The 19,439-nt window shown below is 41.1% G+C and overlaps 2 protein-coding genes across 9 annotated transcripts in view; one reads left to right on the top strand and one right to left on the bottom strand.

The window, feature by feature from the left end:
• The window catches only part of LOC124861426 (gastrula zinc finger protein XlCGF57.1-like), a 1,067,819-nt gene that overhangs the window by 288,143 nt on the left and 760,237 nt on the right, over positions 1–19,439 (top strand). The gene's annotated exons all lie outside the window — the stretch shown is intronic.
• Positions 1–19,439, bottom strand: part of LOC124861417 (gastrula zinc finger protein XlCGF57.1-like) — a 364,644-nt gene that overhangs the window by 12,100 nt on the left and 333,105 nt on the right. Inside the window, exons 1-2 of one of the 3 annotated variants that reach the window (XM_047355167.1) lie at positions 2,393–3,306; positions 2,127–2,319 (exon numbers count right to left, since the gene is read on the bottom strand). The exons of 1 other annotated variant lie outside the window; for it this stretch is intronic. In XM_047355167.1, coding sequence (XP_047211123.1) covers positions 2,127–2,265 — 139 coding nt within the window. In that variant the 5' untranslated portion in view covers positions 2,266–2,319; positions 2,393–3,306. One more of the 3 variants, XM_047355166.1, reaches the window with a different exon arrangement.

Here is a 19,439-nt window from a genome sequence, read left to right as displayed (position 1 = left end):
TGTAGCTTTAATTATTAAGTATCACTTTTATATCAGTGAGCGTTATTATTCAATGATGGGAACACGTGTTACTCCATGCTTGTGGCTTTATGTTCAGAATATTTGACGTACAAATGATAGTTTAATATGCACTGAAGGAGCTCTCTCTACATCAGCAACAAGAAGATTACAGAACAGTTTCTGGTTATTTTATTGAACTTCATATTCAGTGAGATGTTTTGTCCTAAACTAGAGGTCTGTCACCTTTACAATAAAAAGAGCAATTTTTGCCATCAGTCCAGCTACATAAAACTAATTTAAAGACACAAACGTTACATGACCTTTTGAAAAAGACAACTTATAATTTCTGATAAATATCTACTATGTTAAAATATGTTTCATTTTTAAAGAAACTATTTTATTTTTAGGATCTAAAATAATGAGGAAAAAAGAGGATGGACACATTTTCTTCTATTGGATGTTGATATTTGTGGAAAATGATGTAAAAACACCACATAGTTTCTAAGCTAATGACAAGAAAAATAGATCTAAAATATATTACAAGTTAATTTAGTGTCATTCTGTTGGGGAAATTCAGTGCAATTCATTTGTTAACAAAATCTGAATAACTGCTACAACTCAAGGCATAGCTTCCGCCTCTCTGGCTGCTCAGGTTTGAGAACAACCTTCATTCTAAACAATCTTCTCCTAAATTGTCAGAGAAAGAGCGCCCCACCGGACCAAGAACCCTAATAGTGGGCAACACAGCTGTGGATGGGATTAAAAACTTCTGCAACAAGAAAAACACAGAGGTTCTGATTGGTACCAGTAACGTGGTGTCCGATATCTCAGAGAATATTCTTGCAATCACAGAAAAGCGCCCGTCTCTAGAAAACCTTATTATACACTGTGGAGCCATGGATGACGTGGCTAAGAAAAAATCAGAAGGATTGAAGGAGGATTTCACTTGTCTTCTGAATATTGTTGGAGGTCTCAATATCAAGGTGTTTCTCAGAGGACCTTTGCACCGATTTTCTGTGGAGATGAGATTTTTTCCAGACTTCTGATGATTAATAAGTGGTTGAAAAAAACATGTGCTACTAAATCTGTGAACTTCATCGACAACTTGAATACTTTTTGGGTAAAAATGCTGCCTCCAACCCAAATGGTTCTGACATCTTCTCCATTCAACACCCCCCGTGGCCAAGGCCCCGCTACTAAACCAACATCTTATACGTGACGGAAAGAACAAAACCAAAAGGATAAGAGACAGTAATAAACAATCAATGAAAGCCATAAACTGTCAGGTACAACCAGACACAGAGTTAATATAAACAACTAAATCATATAAACTGACTTTATTGAACATTAGATCTCTGTCAGGTAAATAATTTTTAATCAATGACCTCATTACTGACCACGATCTTGATGTTCTGTTTTTAACAGAAACATGGTTACATGAATTTAATGAAGCTCCCATTCTGATAGAGGCGACGCCTCCGAACTACAATTTTCTTTGTGAGAGCAGACAACAAAGAAAAGGTGGAGGGGGGGCCACTTTGTTTAAAGATTTATTAGAGTGTAAAAAAGTATTTCTGGGCAAATTTGACTCTTTTGAATATTTGGCTCTCCAGGTAAAGAGTCCGGTCCGAACCATGTTCTTGAATATTTACAGGTCTCCTAAGTCCAAAACAAACTTTATCAGTGATTTTAATGAGCTTTTATCTGTGATATATGACTGTTTAATTATTGTGGGAGACTTCAACATTCACATGGACAATCCTGAAGACAGAAAAAGCGCTGAAACCCTAAGTTGCTTCAAATCAAGTTTAAAATCTTATTTGTTTAAAGTGGCCTTTGACTAGGCCATCTAAGCATTACTGCAACGGTCAATGGATCGATGTGTGTGTGTGTACACACACACATCGATCCATTGACTTATATCGGCTCACTTCACCGCAGTTAGATGATCCTCTGTCGTTTCAAACTCTAATATTTCTGAGCTGGGCTCCAGAAGCTCCTGCTGATGTTTCACTATCCTAACAACGAGTTCTAATTCAGAGGAATAATCCACCAGCAGACTGAAAACGGCTCCTAAACTTTAACTACCATCCACACAGTTGGCATGAAGAAGGAAACATCCAAACCTAATCTGGGCTGGAAAACATCATCCATCATCTGGTGTCTCTTCCTCTGCTGCGTCCTGCCGCTGTTTGAGCTCCTGCTTCCCTCCAGTTTCTTTGACCAGATGTTCCTCAAGCTGCTGGACTTCTTTCCAGAGTTCATCAACTGCTGCTGCTGCAGCTCTCTTACAGCTTTATCAACACTCCCGCTTCTGGGCTGCTGACGAACAGAGAACAAAGGATAAATGCTGCGGAACCTCGGAAGTCGGAACTGGGACGTCGGAACTTACGTCATTTCCGGGTTGTAGCGTTCCAGTTTCCTGCTTGTTTTCGTTCGTATTGATAACAACTGTAACAGCAGCCTTACAACAATAACACTGATCTACGCGCTATTTCGTGCATATAAACAGCGTTGAAACATCTCGTCTTATAAACACTGAAAGTAAATGTTGCATAAATAATAAAGTGCCGCTAAAAACCGTCACAGTAGAAACGTTTCACTAGGCGAGTAGCAACCATCTTTAATGCGGAAGTCGGGTATGGTCGTGTTGCTCCGACTCTCCGACTCTTAATTCAGACTCTCGCGGGGCTTCCAGATGAAATGTCCTAATCGGAGGTCGGATATTCCTTCTTCCGAGTAGAAATGGAACTCAGCAGAAAACACCTCGCTGCAACTGACAGGGAGGGCGGGGACAGACACGACACACGACAGACCCATACCATATTTGGAAATGGTACCATTAACCTCCGGAAATGAAGGGGGCGCTATTTCTTATACGAGCTGCGATATGTCACTTTTTTCTTTTGAAATCTTTATGATTCCGGCTGTTAAACCATAATAATAATAAACAACGTACCTGCGGTAGCTCACGTTTTTAAAGAAAATCTTTAGTTTGCTTGTATTCCTCATTTTTTAACGCAAGATTATTATTTAATCGTCCAAAAATAGTTAAGGAATTATATATTTACAACTTTTGTAGTTTGCTGGTTCGGAGCGTCCTTAAGATTGTTAGAAGGGAAAGATCAGGTCAAATATGAGCATAATTTTCTTGCCTAGGTTTCTGGCTACTCTCCTCACCTGTATTTACATCACAAGTTTTATGCTCCAGGCAGACACACACCTACAGTTTGAATTAAAAAGAGACTTCACAAACTTCATTGTTTTAATGTTATTCTCTATCTGCTGAACCTGCTGGGCCATTTGGAGGTACAATAAATGTACAGCAAACAGTTGATATTGTCCCTGGAAGGATTTTGTACTGTTCTAAAATAAATACATGACCTGCTTTAGGTTTCAGTAGCTTTATGTTGGGACAAATATAAGACATTGAAATGTGTGTTTCTTCTGCCTAGATTTGTTATTTCATTTCATTTATTTTTACTCTTTAGTTTTTTTTCTTTAAAATACCAGAATGTGCACATGACTTTATATTTATACATCATTTTGTACAAATTAAATCAGATGTTATGATCAAACAGTTATTAGTATACTGAAGTAATGCTACTCATATTTTAGTACAGGTTTGAGTTAATCTTTTCCTCAGGTAACAATGTAGGTTGGTTTCAGAAGGCGAACCAAGTCAGGTCAAGTCAAGTTTATTTATAAAGCGCTTTTCAGCAACAAGGCATCAAGTCGCTATTCATAAGGAAAAACATTACAATGATACAGAAATTCAAACAACAGAGGTAATTAAAAAAAAATAATTCAATTCAGTTTTCAATTCAATTCAGTTTTATTTATATAGCACCAATTCACAACACATGTCTCAAGGCACTTTACAAAGTTAGGTACATACATTCCAATTAATCCTAACCATTGAACAGTTCAGTCAGATTCAGTTATTTATTCAAATTGGATAAAAAGTTTTTCTATCTAAGGAAACCCAGCAGATTGCATCCAGTCAGTGACTTGCAGCATTCACTCCTCCTGGATGAGCATGTAGAGACAGTGGACAGTCACTGGTGTTGACTTTGCAGCAATCCCTCATACTGAGCATGCATGTAGCAACAGTGGAGAGGAAAAACTCCCTTTTAACAGGAAGAAACCTCCAGCAGAACCAGAACCAGGCTCAGTGTAAGCGGCCATCTGCCACGACCGACTGGGGGTTTGAGAGAACAGAGCAGAGACACAAAGAGAACAAAGAAGCACTGATCCAGGAGTACTTTCTATGGGAAGGAAAAGTAAATGTTAATGGATGTAGCTCCTTTAGTCGTTTCACCTAGAAAGAAAGAACAGATAAACTCTGAGACAGTTTTCAAGGTTAGAGTCTGAAAGAGAGCACATAGAGTTAGTCACAGAAGAAGCTCAGCCAGTAGCCATGTCTAGGAGAGATAAAGGATTAAACACTGAAACACAGGGCCATGTGGATCATCTGTAGAAGGTGAGCATTAAGTTGTTGCCAGCAGAAGCTCGGACGATTCCCCTCTCCAGAAAGGTGTCACAGGTAGACACAGAGTTAGGCCAGGTGTAACTTTTAGGAAGAGAAAAGAGAGAGAACATAAAGTTAAAAACTGAAATAACAGAAAATAATGGAAAATTGGAGAGTAGTGTGAGAATGTAGTGAAGAGGGTGAAAGTGGTCGTTATGTCCTCCAGCAGCCTAAGCCTATAGCAGCATAACTACACAGATAGTTTCAGTTCAGATTATTTAGTTAAACGGCGCTTATTTACAACAATGTCGTCTCAAGGAACCTCACAAAGGGTCCCACTGATGGTCATTGTTATACTAAAAACCACAATGATTGGGATACCTCTCTCTGTCAGACTGACTATAACCATTGGAAAAGAGAAGGAGTCATACAGGTAGCAGAAATGGAGGGTGTGTTTGCACCTCAACCATAACTGAGCCGGTTTAGGCTAAACCTGACTCCTCCTTATTCCATCCAAAAGGGAGGGAGGAAGATGGAGGTAAAAATAAGGAAAGTAGCTCAGGATAAACTAAGCCACTCTAACTATAAGCTTTATCAAAAAGGAAAGTTTTAAGCCTAGCCTTAAAAGTACAGGTCCTTCTCAAAATATTAGCATATTGTGATAAAGTTCATTATTTTCCATAATGTCATGATGAAAATTTAACATTCATATATTTTAGATTCATTGCACACTAACTGAAATATTTCAGGTCTTTTATTGTCTTAATACAGATGATTTTGGCATACAGCTCATGAAAACCCAAAATTCCTATCTCACAAAATTAGCATATCATTAAAAGGTTCTCTAAACGAGCTATGAACCTAATCATCTGAATCAACGAGTTAACTCTAAACACCTGCAAAAGATTCCTGAGGCCTTTAAAACTCCCAGCCTGGTTCATCACTCAAAACCCCAATCATGGGTAAGACTGCCGACCTGACTGCTGTCCAGAAGGCCACTATTGACACCCTCAAGCAAGAGGGTAAGACATAGAAAGATATTTCATTTCATTTCAGGAAATGGGCTACAGGTGCCGCATTCCCCAGGTCAAGCCACTTTTGAACCAGAAACAGCGGCAGAAGCGCCTGACCAGGGCTACAGAGAAGCAGCACTGGACTGTTGCTCAGTGGTCCAAAGTACTTTTTTTGGATGAAAGCAAATTCTGCATGTCATTTGGAAATCAAGGTGCCAGAGTCTGGAGGAAGACTGGGGAAAAGGAAATGCCAAAATGCCAGAAGTCCAGTGTCAAGTACCCACAGTCAGTGATGGTCTGGGGTGTCGTGTCAGCTGCTGGTGTTGGTCCACTGTGTTTTATCAAGGGCAGGGTCAATGCAGCTAGCTGTCAGGAGATTTTGGAGCACTACATGCTTCCATCTGCTGAAAAGCTTTATGGAGATGAAGATTTCATTTTTCAGCACGACCTGGCACCTGCTCACAGTGCCAAAACCACTGGTAAATGGTTTACTGACCATGGTATCACTGTGCTCAATTGGCCTGCCAACTCTCCTGACCTGAACCCCATAGAGAATCTGTGGGATATTGTGAAGAGAACGTTGAGAGACTCAAGACCCAACACTCTGGATGAGCTAAACGCTGCTATCGAAGCATCCTGGGCCTCCATAAGACCTCAGCAGTGCCACAGGCTGATTGCCTCCATGTCACGCCGCATTGAAGCAGTCATTTCTGCAAAAGGATTCCCGACCAAGTATTGAGTGCATAACTGTACATGATTATTTGAAGGTTGGGAGTTTTAAAGGCCTCAGGAATCTTTTGCAGGTGTTTAGAGTTAACTCGTTGATTCAGATGATTAGGTTCATAGCTCGTTTAGAGACCCTTTTAATGATATGCTAATTTTGTGAGATAGGAATTTTGGGTTTTCATGAGCTGTATGCCAAAATCATCTGTATTAAGACAATAAAAGACCTGAAATATTTCAGTTAGTGTGCAATGAATCTAAAATATATGAATGTTAAATTTTCATCATGACATTATGGAAAATAATGAACTTTATCACAATATGCTAATATTTTGAGAAGGACCTGTAGACGGGGTGTCTGCCTCACGGACTAAAACTGGGAGCTGGTTCCACAGGAGAGGAGCCTGATAACTAAAGGATCTGCCTCCCATTCTACTTCTAGAGACTCTAGGAACCACCAGTTAACCTGCAGTCTGAGAACAAAGTGCTCTGTTAGGAACATATGGAACAATCAGATCTCTGATGTATGATGGAGCTAGATCATTAAGGGCTTTATATGTGAGGAGGAGAATTTTGAATTCTATTCTGATTTAATAGGGAGCCAATGAACGGAAGCTAAAATAGGAGAAATATGATCTCTCTTTTTAATTTTCTTCAGAACTCTTGCTGCAGCATTTTGAATCAGCTGAAGGCTTTTAACTGCATTTTATGGACATCCTGATAATAAAGAATTACAATAGTCCGGCCTTGAAGTAACAAATGCATGGACTAGTTTTTCAGCGTCACTCCTGGACAGGATATTTCTAATTTTGGCAATGTTCTGGAGATGAAAGAAGGAAACCCTAGAAACCTGTTTAATATGGGATTTAAATGACATGTCCTGGTCAAAAATAACACCAAGGTTTTTTACTTTATTACCGGAGGTCAATTTAATGCCATCCAGGTTAAGTGATTGACTAAGCAGTTTCTTTTTTAAAGACTCCTGTTCAACGATGACAACTTCTGTCTTGTCTGAATTTAGAAGCAGAAAATGTAAAGTCATCCAAGTTTTTATATCTTCAAGACATGCTTGTAGTCTATCTAACTGGTTGGGCTCATCAGGATTTATGGATAAGTAAAGCTGAGTATCATCAGCGTAACAGTGAAAATGTATCGTATGCTGCCTGATAATTTTACCTATTGGAAGCATATAAATAAAGAGAATAGAATGATGGATAAGCAAACGAAAGGAAAATTGGACTGAAAACTTAACTAATAATGTTTAGATGGCCCAGTCAAAGGCCACTTTAAACAAATAGGATTTTAAAATTGATTTGAAGCAATTTAGGGTTTCAGCGCGTTTTCAGTTTTCTGGGAGTTTATTCCAGATTAGTGGAGCATAAGAACTAAAAGCTGCTTCTCCATGTTTGGTTCTGGTTCTGCAGAGTAGATTTGAGCCAGAAGACCTGAGAGGTCTGGGTGGTTGATACACTGACAACAAGTCTGTAATGTATTTTGGTGCTAAGCCATTCAGTGATTTATAGACTAACAGAAGTATTTTAAAGTCTATTCTCTGAGCTACAGGGAGCCAGTGTAGGGACTTTAGAACCGGGCCGATGTGCTCCACTTTCTTAGTTCTAGTGAGGACGTGGGCAGCAGCGTTCTGGATCAACTGCAGCTGTCTGATCCACTTTTTAGGCAGACCTGTGAAGACACCGTTGCAGTAATCAATTCTACTAAAGATGAACGCATGAATTAGTTTTTCAAGGTCCTGCTGAGACATTAGTCCTTTAATCCTGGAGATGTTCTTCAGGTGATAGAAGGCCGACCTTGTTACTGTCTTTATGTTCCTCTGAAGGTTCAGGTCTGAGTCCATCACTACACCCACGTTTCGAGCCTGACTGGTGGTTTCTAGCTGTATTAACTGAAGCTGTGTGCTAACTTTTAAATGCTCTTCCTTTGGTATAAAGATTATTACTTCAGTTTTGTTTAGATTCAGCTGAAGAAAATTTTGGCCCTACGCATTTACCCAGCGCTTGAGTGGGTTCATATTCACCTGGTGACACCTCCACCTTTTCTTTGCTGTCTGCTCTCACAAAGAAAATTGTAGTTCGGAGGCGTCGCCTCTATCAGAATGGGAGCTTCATTAAATTCATGTAACCATGTTTCTGTTAAAAACAGAACATCAAGATCGTGGTCAGTAATGAAGTCATTGATTAAAAATGATTTTCCTGACAGAGATCTAATGTTCAATAAAGCCAGTTTATATGATTTAGTTGCTGATATTAACTCTGTGTCTGGTTGTACCTGACAGTTTATGGCTTTCATTGATTGTTTATTACTGTCTCTTATCCTTTTGGTTTTGTTCTTTCTGTCACATATAAGCACAGAGATTTTACAACTATCTCCTATTAGGGGCTCATGTTTTTCCTGGACATGCTCATTTCTGATAGAGTTACCACTGGGGCCCAGACTGTATCACAGAGAAGTGATTTGAAGGTCCTGATTAGGAGGAGATAGATTAGGAGGTGGTGGAGGTCTGCGGCATTTGGAAGATGTTGGTTTAGTAGCAGGGCCTCGGCCACGGGGGGTTTTTAATCGAGAAGATGTGAGAGCCATTTGGGTCCCAGTCTTAAGAGCTCCTTTCGTGTTATCAGAATCCAGTAAAGCAAAAAGCGGGCTCAGTGGGGAGATGGGAGAGTTCTGTGCGGTCTAGGTCGGGGTCTGGGGTGAGCGGGGTTTAACGGGGGGGTCGGTCTTGGTTTTTGGGGAGGGGGGTATAACGGGGGGGTCCACTTCTCCTGTGGATTTCGGTAGGGAGACCTTTTGTGGCGGCTTCAGAGTCCAACAGCAATCAAAGTTTCAATAAGACATTGCATGCACATATAACTCAGAACACATTGGACTATAAGTGGTGATTCTAAATCGGCCTAAAATCCTACTCTATCCTGCCCAAGCTATTTCTAATAGAAATAAAACAAAACAGGATTACTTGTCGTCTTCTTTGGAGCAGGGAAAGGGGTGTGTAGTTACGCGTCCGTAACAAGCTCAAAGGAAAATGGTCGGTCTTCGTTCTTTGGCCTGCTTTGGCAAAGGCGAAAGATATGACGGACCGTCAGCAGTCAACTGGAACAAAACAAGGATGAAAATTTCGTATCCTTGAAACCTCTGTGGGTTTTTGGTCACATGTTAAATTACAAGTCTTCCTATCCCTGTAAGCTTAATTTGTTGAGTCTCGTGAGTTTCTTGTTAGTGTGGAGAATTAATGAAAACCCACGTGTGAGTTTCTTCTCCAGAAGGATGCGTGCCTCCATTGCGTGGTAACTGGTCTCGGTTTCCAGCTGGAAAAAGGGCACAGGGGGAGAGGCCCCATATTCCTTATATTGTCCACTGTGACATCAGAGCTGCGACGCCCCTTCTTATCAGCTGCAATTCCTACTGGGAGTTGTGGTAGCAGACCACACTGGGGTGTATAGTAGCAAACAAATGGTCCAACATTCTCCCCTAGGTTCAAAGGGTGAGATAAATCACAGTCTTTGAAGCTACTGGGACCATTCTATCCTCAGCTGAAAAAAATCAGTGATCCATGGCGAAGCAAAACAAACGCAAAAACTGTCTCTGTGTTCCTGTTGGCAGGAATGGAGGTTCACAATTCAGTTCGTTCTTCAAAAGCCTATGATTTGGCAGGATAAAGATTAGCCCGGGCAGGACTAAACTCTGACTAACTCATAGCTGTCTATGTCATTCAATGAGAAAATACAAAAACAATACATTCACATTATCATCGCATTCTTTTGGTCATCAGCTTTGGTAACACTGAGAAAGTGAAACAACAATAAAAGGAAACCCAAAAAAACAAAAACAAGATCACCAAATACTGGGGTCATAGCTTTGTCATCCAATTCCAGGCAGGCACAAGAATCAGCCTGTGTCATTGGCATAGGTGGCGCTATGAACTATGGGAAAATAAATGTAAGGGAGTCAATCCTGGTTTTTTAACCGACTATACAGTGTGTTATCTTAACAAAAACCAACGTTTAAAACAGGTTTAAGCTTAAACACATTAGCTCTTTCAAATGATGATGGGGTTTAATATAACTCCTGTCTCTAAACTATCTAGATGTGAAAAGAGAGAGAAAAACTATTGAACTGCACTACTTAAGCTATAAGCCAGGTGTGTTTGTGGAGGTTGCAAGGTGTCTGCCGTGGTGGACTTAGGATTTTCTCTACTAAGTTCAGCAGAACTACACTGTCAAAACCAACCTATAAAATTTACCCAAAAAAGTGAAGGTAACAATTTGCACTCAGTTTGTTTGAGTAAATTTACTCAAATATTTTTAGTAAAGAATATCTCATTTCAATAGCTATGAAACACTATGAGAAATTAGGTAAAGTCTACTTAACATTTCTGAATAGATTTCAATGCTAATAACCTTAACATTTTGAGTAATATTATTGCCTATTTTTTTATTTTCAATGTACTTAATGATCATAACTAATAATTAATAAATATAAATAAGTGTTAGTTAACTGGGAAGGTTATATTTACCTAAGAAATGCATTTTCAGACACAGGATGATACTGTCTTGATTTCAGTCTTTTCGGTGGACCAAAGATGCGGGACGAGCAGAGATCGTTGGCGAGATGATCTTTCTTTATTGCTGAGCAACTTATAAGTGCCGGTGCTGGCTTAACTGGCAATCCAGAAAACAAAGTTCACAAATCCAGGTTACAGGATCGCAGAAATAAGCTTCACACCTATAAGTCAAACGGGTAGCAAAATATGACTAACGACACCGTGTGGAACAAAGGACAAGGAGGAACTTAAATACAGACAAAAGGTGGACATGAAACAATAGGGCAGGTAATTAGGGCAAACAGACACAGGTGTGGACAGACACGCAAAAAGGCTGAGATGCAGGTAAACCAATTAGGAGTAACAGAAACAAGAGGAGCTAGACGAGGACAAACAATAAACAAACCCACAGAAACCAGAACACAGATCTAAGAACAGAAATACGAAGGACAGGGCAGGAAATAAACTTCAAAATTAAAAACAGGACAAACTGATCTAAACAGACAATCATCAAACCCATAAGAACACAGAACAACGCATAACCTAGACAAATCAATGAGAAACCCAAAAACACACATGAAGCATAGAAATTAAAACTACCATCACCAGAAGTAAAAGAAAAAACACCTAACTAAATGAACGTAAACAAACACCAAACCAACACTCCACATCATGACAGATACGGATAGGACCAACTTTTATTTAACTTAGCACATGCCCAAAAATAAACAAAGATGGTACAAAATTATCCTCCAAGTCACATACTCAGAAGTGTGCTACATTTCAGTTCACAAAACATTGGTTAAGATACATTCCTCAACTTTTCAACAGTAATTAACACAGCTTATTGTTAGGGCTTACTTGATATAGGACCCCAGAATGCAGACTAGTAGGCAGCATGACAGTAAGTAAAAAAGAATTTAATTAACAAAAAACTCTCTAACAAGAAGAGGCAAGAACAAAACAATAACAGGCTGGCTAGACAGACATGGCATGGTCCAAAAAGCAAGACATGATATGAGAAATGTTTCCGTGATGACTAACTGAACAGGTGTGTATATATGGAGTGAAAACCAGGTGGAGCAAGGAGACAGATTAACTTGGAGCAGGTGAACTGAATAAACTTAATTAACAGACAGAACAAAACGTGGCTGCGGCAAAAACAGAGACTCTAATATACAAACAAAACCAAATTTGACAAAACATGAACAGGACTAAAACATGACCAGAAAAATAATAAACAGAAGCATGATTCAAAACTTGAGCAGTGAAAAACATGTAAGGAAAAAACCCGAAACCAAAAACCAAACAACCCCAAAGTATAATACGTATAGCCAAATGGGCTGCAAAGTAATGTGAATCAAAAATCAAGATGGCAGTGGAAGGATGCAATATTCATACTGCTGAATTTTTTTATACAGTGAAAATATAAAAGAAAATGTTGATTTTCTTCCGAAATTGAAAAATTCCAATAATCTGTAAAACATCTAAATTTCAGTCAAAGAACCTCAATCAGACAGTTTTTACCCAAAATGGAGACCCTAATACTTAACCATGAAACGCTGTAATCAGTTTTAACTGGTCACTATAAGTATCCGCTCTCTTTTGTCTGTACCAGGGAGAGGATTTTTGCAGATGGCATCGCCATGAACATCACTGGGAACCAGGAAACCAAATTAACAGAACAAAGACATATTTTCTAAATTTAAAAACCTGCAACAAGTTTCTAGAATTAAGTCAAATGGTCTTTCTTGTGGCATGATGAAACAACCATAAGAAATTAAGTACATTTCATTAGTTTGCCTTTGAGGCTATGGACCTTCCTGGGCAACTTTGCTCCATCAAGCTCCAGAACACTTTTCTGGAATACAGCAAAAGTGTTCTTGAGCATCTTGGGATACTCGAGGTTGAGACCGTAGATCAGACCCATCAACAGCATACAGGCTTTGGTTCGGTTACCACACCCATTCAGCACCCTGTTTCCCTCAATCACCACAGACACTTCAGCTGGATCCTTCTCTGGCAAAGGATTATGGATTACAAGCACCTTCATGGTTTGGTACATGTGGTCCTCATGTTTGCCCTCCATGTTTAAGAAACAAAAAAGTAGGGCCATTTTCAGTTCAAGCATATCAACAATACAAGGTTTTAATATAATAAATTTTTCTTGGTAAAGTCTAACTTTTTAACAGATGCTGTTTTGTATAAGAGGGGCAAGGAAATGGGGTGAAAGAAAAGGTAAAGGGAGAAAAGGAAAGGAGAGTAGAACACATCACGTAATATCTTGAGTTGATCAGTCATTTAATAACATACCTGGCAGTCTTGGAAGAGCTCTTCTTGCTTTTCCCCAAGGTACTCAATAAGACAACAGATGACGACATCCCTTTTTTTCTCCATAATCTGTGACTGTAAAAAATGAATTTAAGTGACAAGATTTACAGTTTAAGTTAAAGGTTTATTAGATTTAAGGAAATAAAAGTAATTAAAAGTGAACATTGCAGTGTTTTGTTTAATTGTAATATAGCAAGAAAATGGGGACTTCTATTTTGTGGATGCCACAAGAATTGTTTTCAAAAATGTTTTACTTTTCGTACTCGTACTCGTCGTCTTCCGCTTATCCATGTTTTACTTTTCTTTAAATTAAATTCAACCACAAAGGTAGAATTTTATATTTTAATTGATAATGCTTGGGTGGAAAAAACGACAAAAACGTTGTAAGCCTAGAGGCTTATTGGTATTATTTTAACCTGTTGGAGGGTAGCTTTGAAGTTTTCAAATCTTGTTTAAAAGGTGATCAACTTGTACATAATCTTCTGACTCACTGTAGGTGAATTAAAATCAAAATAATGCATGCAAATGCTGGAATTGTTTTTTCTTGTGTCATGCACGAAGCAGAAGTCCTAAATGACTTGCTAAAGGAGCAATAAGGTTGTTTACATAAAATCTGTGGAGTAGTAACAACATTTTGATAATTTAAACCTTTTGCTATTTATCTGCAGATATGTTTTTGCAGTTTTGTGATAAAGTGAAACAACAATATACCTGATTTATTGTGTCCAGGAGAGGGCACATCCTCGATCCTGCAACTCCGACTTTGCCACGCATCAGCTGTAGAAGACATGGCGTATACACATCAAGTTTCCGCATAAATGTCTCTTACAGCGAAATAGTTGTTATACGGCGAAACTCTTCCTTGATCTGGTGAATGAGCAAAAGAATCCAAAAATGTGTTTTACTTTTGATGACAGAAAACTAATTAAAGCTGAGAAATGAGATGGACAACAGTTATTGATGCAAAATAAATATTTGTCAAACATTCTCACCTGAGTCTCACTGAATAATGCAGGCCACCGGTCTTTGAAGACATTGATAACTGGGCTCTGGGTCACCACTTCCATTCTTTGGCTCGATAAAGGTTTTAGACATTTTTTCTGAAATTGTCTTTGTATTGTTCTTCTTTTTCATTTCACTGATTAGCTCACATCTCTCCTTCTCCAAAGTGTCTTGGTCTTCTCCGACAGGGTGTGGAGGAAGATAGTTAATCTCTGCTTTCTTTGGTCTTTTTACATTTTTGGCTGGGGCTGCATCAGCCCTTTGCTTTCTCTTTAATGTGTTTACTTCTATTTCTGGATAGGCTAATTTTCGTGATTTCAGCTTGGCATGATAATTGTGCATCTTGTACTTGATCCGTTGCTGCCAGCCATAAAGCCCGGCAAAGGACCCAGGCTCCTTTAGGCATGGAAACTTCTCAACAAGGGCTTCTGCCACAGAGCATATTTGTTGACTTGAAGGGTAGGCCGTGTAAGAGAATATGACTTTGGAAAGGTTATGCATGATTGCAGATTTAACACTTGGATCTCGGAAGTGTATCCCATGGGTCTGGTAAGACTTGTTTCCCTCTGCAAGGACCAGTTCAACGTCAAGAGAAAATTTGGGGATTTTGAATGGCACTGGCCTTGGAGCAGAGCAGCATGAATCTGGGAGAATGATGGTGTCTTGAGAGCTGGATGATGCAAAGTCATCAGGGGGGTTGGCGTCAACTTCACAGTTACTTGAAAGGAAAGTATCTGCTGAACTCTGTGTGGATAATCTGGAGTCATTTAATGGATGTAACTCAAGTGTGAGCGTTGGCTTTTTGTTTTTTTTACCAATTTCAAAGTGGCCTTGTCATACAGCTCAGCAGTTGAGGTGACACTGAAAAACTGGTTTCCAAAATCTTTGTCTTCATACAACAGTCCAAACTCTCCTTGCAAGTGGAATGTTTCAATGGCAATGAAAAGAAGATCTTCCACTCTAGTAGGAATTCCTGATGGAAACATCAACTTTCGGATGTCATGTTCCTCTATGATGACACGAAACTGGACTGCCATTACTCGTTGGATTATTATATCCTCAACTATATGGCAACAGGCAGAAAAGAGAGAGAAAGACAAATAGCTATTAAAAGTTGATACAGATACTTGCACAGGTTTAAATTATTTTCTTCCACTGATGAAATCAACAAATGCTCCTGAAGTCTGATCTCATAAATAAATTAAATCACTTTAATTCATTTAATGAAAAAATTGCATAAATAAGCCTCTTTACTGGTCATAGTGAATTGAGGAAGACAAGAGAAGGCAAAGGCAGGAGACAAGAGAGCGGAGTTAAAGGGTTGTGTAAACATTTTGAATGTAATGATTATATACCACTTCACAACTCTAATTTGTTAGCAGTCAATCTGGCTCTTGAGGAGTGGAGGCACTGGTTGGAGGGGTCGAAGGAGCCGTTTCTTGTCGGTACTGACCATAAGAACTTGGAATATCTGAAGACGGCTAAGCGCCTAAACTCCAGGCAGGCCAGGTGGGCTCTTTTTTTTGGACGGTTTAATTTTGTACTCTCTTTTAGACCCGGAACCAAGAACATGAAACCAGATGCCTTGTCTAGAATTCAGGAGACCTCGGAGTTGGGGACCAGTGGAGTGGAGGAGTTCATCCTCCCGGAATCTGTCAGGTTGTCCATGACTATGTTGGAATTGGAACGAGAGGTCAGGGATGCCACCGGGGACGATCCCCCACATCATAGTTGTGTTCAGCATGGGACAGTGATCTGGAGAAGAAAGCACAAGGGTGAACCAGGCCCTCTGGGGATCTTTGGCTTAGGATCGCACCTACCCCAGTGCTGGAGGCATCAACCTCAACGATGAATTGCCTTTCTGAGTTGGGGGACCGGAGAACTGGAGCAGTGGTGAATAATTTCTTGAGCTTGACAAAGGCCTCCTCTGCCTGATCATTACATTCAAACCTGACCTTGGGAGAAGTGATGGCGTGAAGAAGGGCAGAAACCTGGCTGTAGTTGCGAACAAAACAGCGGTAGAAATTAGCAAACCTCAGAAACCTTTGTAGCTGTTTGCGATCTAAAGGTGTAGGCCACTCAGAAACCGCCTTAACCTTGGAGGGATCCATAATGACTTGATTGGGGGAAATTATGAACCCAAGGAAGGAAGTGGAGGTGGTGTGACGTACCTGGGAGGAGTTCAATGGCACAATCATAAGGCCTGTGGGGAGGAAGTGCCGTGGCCCGAGACTTGTTAAACACCTCTTTCTGATCATGATATTCTGGGGGAACCTTAGACAGGTCAGGATAAGTCTCTTCTATGGCGTTATCAGGGACGGACAAAATTCTGGCGGAGGACAAACAGGAAGCTGAACAGGCCCTAGACCAACCCAAAATTTATTGGGCCTGCCAGTCAATGTGAGGGTTATGTCTCTTAAGCCACGAAGCTCCCAGAACAATGGGTAACTGAGGTGAACTGATAATGAGAAAAGAAATTTCCTCCTGATGATTTCCGCCAAGGACCAGACCAACCTTATCAGTTCTCAGATAGGAGCTGGAGAGGCGATGTCCGTCCAAGGCCAGGATGTTATGGGTGTCAGGTGTTGGAAAAAGTTCAATTCCAAGACTCTTAGCAAAAGCCTCGTCCATGAATTCTGTGTCCGCTCCAGAATCAATAAAAACGGACACCTGGTGAGAAACAGAGGAGACTAGGATGTTAGCAGGAAAAGATAATGAGGAGACAGACAGCAGACTACGGCTCAGTAGAGTCCCCCTCACCTCTACTGAGCCGGCCCTTTTAATGGACACTTGGTGACTGTGTGACCTTGGCCGCCGCAGTAAAAGCACAGGTTCAGCTGTCGGCAGCGTGAACGTTCCTCTACTGAGATCTTGGTCCTCCCTATTTGCATAGGTTCAGGGTCAGATCCTTTTAAGACCTGGGGAAGAGAGATCAGAGGCTCTGGGCACCACCCAGAGCTCCGAGCTGAAGAGGACTGAGCCCCCCCCTGACGCCTCTCCCTCCCTCTCTCACTGAGTCTGAGGTCAATTCTAGACACCAGGTTCTCCAATTCAATAAGGGTGGAGGGATAATCTCGAGTAGCCAGTTCGTCCTTAATCTTATCATTTAATCCTTGCATAAAGGCATCCATTAAAGCTTCCTCATTCCAGCTACTGTCGGCAGCCAGCAGATGAAAATCGATTATGTAAGCCGTCACACTCTTATCTCTCTGCCTCAAGGACAACAACCCCCTGGCGGCCTCCCGACTAGGAAGGACCGGATCAAAAACTCTGATGAGCTCCTTAGAAAAGGCTGAATAGGAAGCGCAGGAGGCGGAGCCATTCTGCCACCCAGCTGTGCCCCACTGTTTGGCTTTGCCAGCTAAAAGGGAGATAACAAACGCCACTTTAGAGCGCTCAGTGGGGAAAGAGGACGGCTGTAATTCAAAATGTATCTCACACTGAGTAAGGAAAGCCTGACACTGGTCGGAATCCCCCTTGAATAATTCTGGGGGAACCAGTCGGGGTTCTTTCACCATGACAGGTACGGCAGGAGGGCTGGGTGGAGCTGGCTGTAAAGGTGCCTGAGTAGAAACAGGGGACATGGATCGCAACTTGGTGATAATCTCAGTCATACCAGAATCAAGACTAGCGATGGAGTTACCCACACAGGCGCGCCACTGCTGTGCTGGCGAGGGGTCCATTATGGCCAGATTTTCTCTGTGAGGTTCAGGACGGAGGACCCAGAATTTCAGCCAGAAATAGAATAAAAGTTAAACGATTTATTCAGAAGCAGCGCACAAATACTCAGGACTCCACCAGCCGGGAACCCGGGATCACTGGGAACGGAGAGGCAGGTTAGTGGCTTGAAAAAGCTTAGGTAAATATATATGATTCCAAAGAAGCCACCCACCTTAACAGAGTCCGTGTAGGACGGAGGAATCAGAATAGGCTCCTTTGCGGGGTGCGGTCCTGGCAGTCTCCAGACCGGGAGGATCGGTGCAGAACACGCCGCAGCCAGAAGTCGGATTGCCGACAGGGGGAAAGATCCAAGGCTCGGTAGTCAAGGGGGGGGCAGTAACTGGGTGAAACCAGGGAGGCAGACTCAGGCAGACAAATCCAGGGGTGAGGCAGGAGGCTTTGGTCGAGAGGCAGAAACAAGGTCGTGATCCAGAGGCGAGAGACATCCAATGAGGGTCAGGCAAGGCAGGGAAATCCAAGATGCAAAAAGTGGTCAAAAACGTGGTCAGGCAGGAAGGAATGCTGGACATCTACTAACTGGTAGGTTTTCGAAAATCTGGCACTGTCTGCCTGTCTGAGGGCTGAATATAACTGCAGAAAAACAGGTGCATGGCATGATTGATTGCACTCCAGTGCAGCAGCAGACAGGTGAAGCAGATTAGCCGATTACATGAAGACAGAGCAGGCAGACGGGCCAGAATCATAACAACAATAGAGATTTAAGACTTTCAAAGGCATGTTGACAGTTGGGAGTCCAAGTAAAGTCTACTTTAGGACTAAGAAGACTAGTTAGGGGTTGAGCGAGAGTCAAAAAGTTGCAACAAAAATCTCTATAATAGCCTGCCATACCTAGAAATCGGCGCAAATCCTTTCTAGTATGGGGCACAGGAAACGTTTTAAGAGCAGAAATCATTTCCTCCACAGTACGTACCTGCCCTTGGCCCACCTGTTTACCCAAGTAGGTGACAGTACCACATCCAAAGTCACATTTAGCAAGGTTTATTGTAAGAGAAGCATCTGCTAGTTGTGTAAAGACTTCACTTAATATATGGATATGTTCCTCCCAAGTAGAGGTATACACGATAAGGTCATCTAGATAGGCATTGCAGTTAGAGAGTCCCACTAATGTAGTGTTTATCAAACGTTGAAAGGTGGCAGGAGCGTTGCACATGCCAAAAGCCATCACTGTGTATTGTAAAAAACTATCTGGCGTCACAAAAGCGGAAACTTCAGAAGCGCACTTAGTAAGTGGTACCTGCCAATATCCTTTGAGTAGATCTAATTTACTCACAAACTGTTTCTACACAATCTTCAATGCGTGGAAGGGGGTAAGCATCTGCAACTGTGACAGCATTTACCTTTTGGAAATCAGTAATGAAACGAGGAGAACCATCCGGCTTCACTTCTAGCAGGCACGGGGAACTCCAAGGACTGGAACTGGGCTTAGCAAACCCATGTTGCAACATATAATCTGTCTCACTTTTCATCAGTGCTCTTTTTACTGGATTCACTCTGTAGGGATGCTGTTTAATAGGCCTAGCACCGGCAACATCATTATCATGTTCAAGTACATTAGTAGAGGTTGGGACATCCTTAAATAAGGATGGAAACTGGTGTACTAGTG

This window comes from Girardinichthys multiradiatus, chromosome 24, assembly GCF_021462225.1.
Source record: "Girardinichthys multiradiatus isolate DD_20200921_A chromosome 24, DD_fGirMul_XY1, whole genome shotgun sequence".
NCBI lineage: Eukaryota > Metazoa > Chordata > Actinopteri > Cyprinodontiformes > Goodeidae > Girardinichthys > Girardinichthys multiradiatus.
This window is presented reverse-complemented; position numbering and strand designations above follow the sequence as displayed.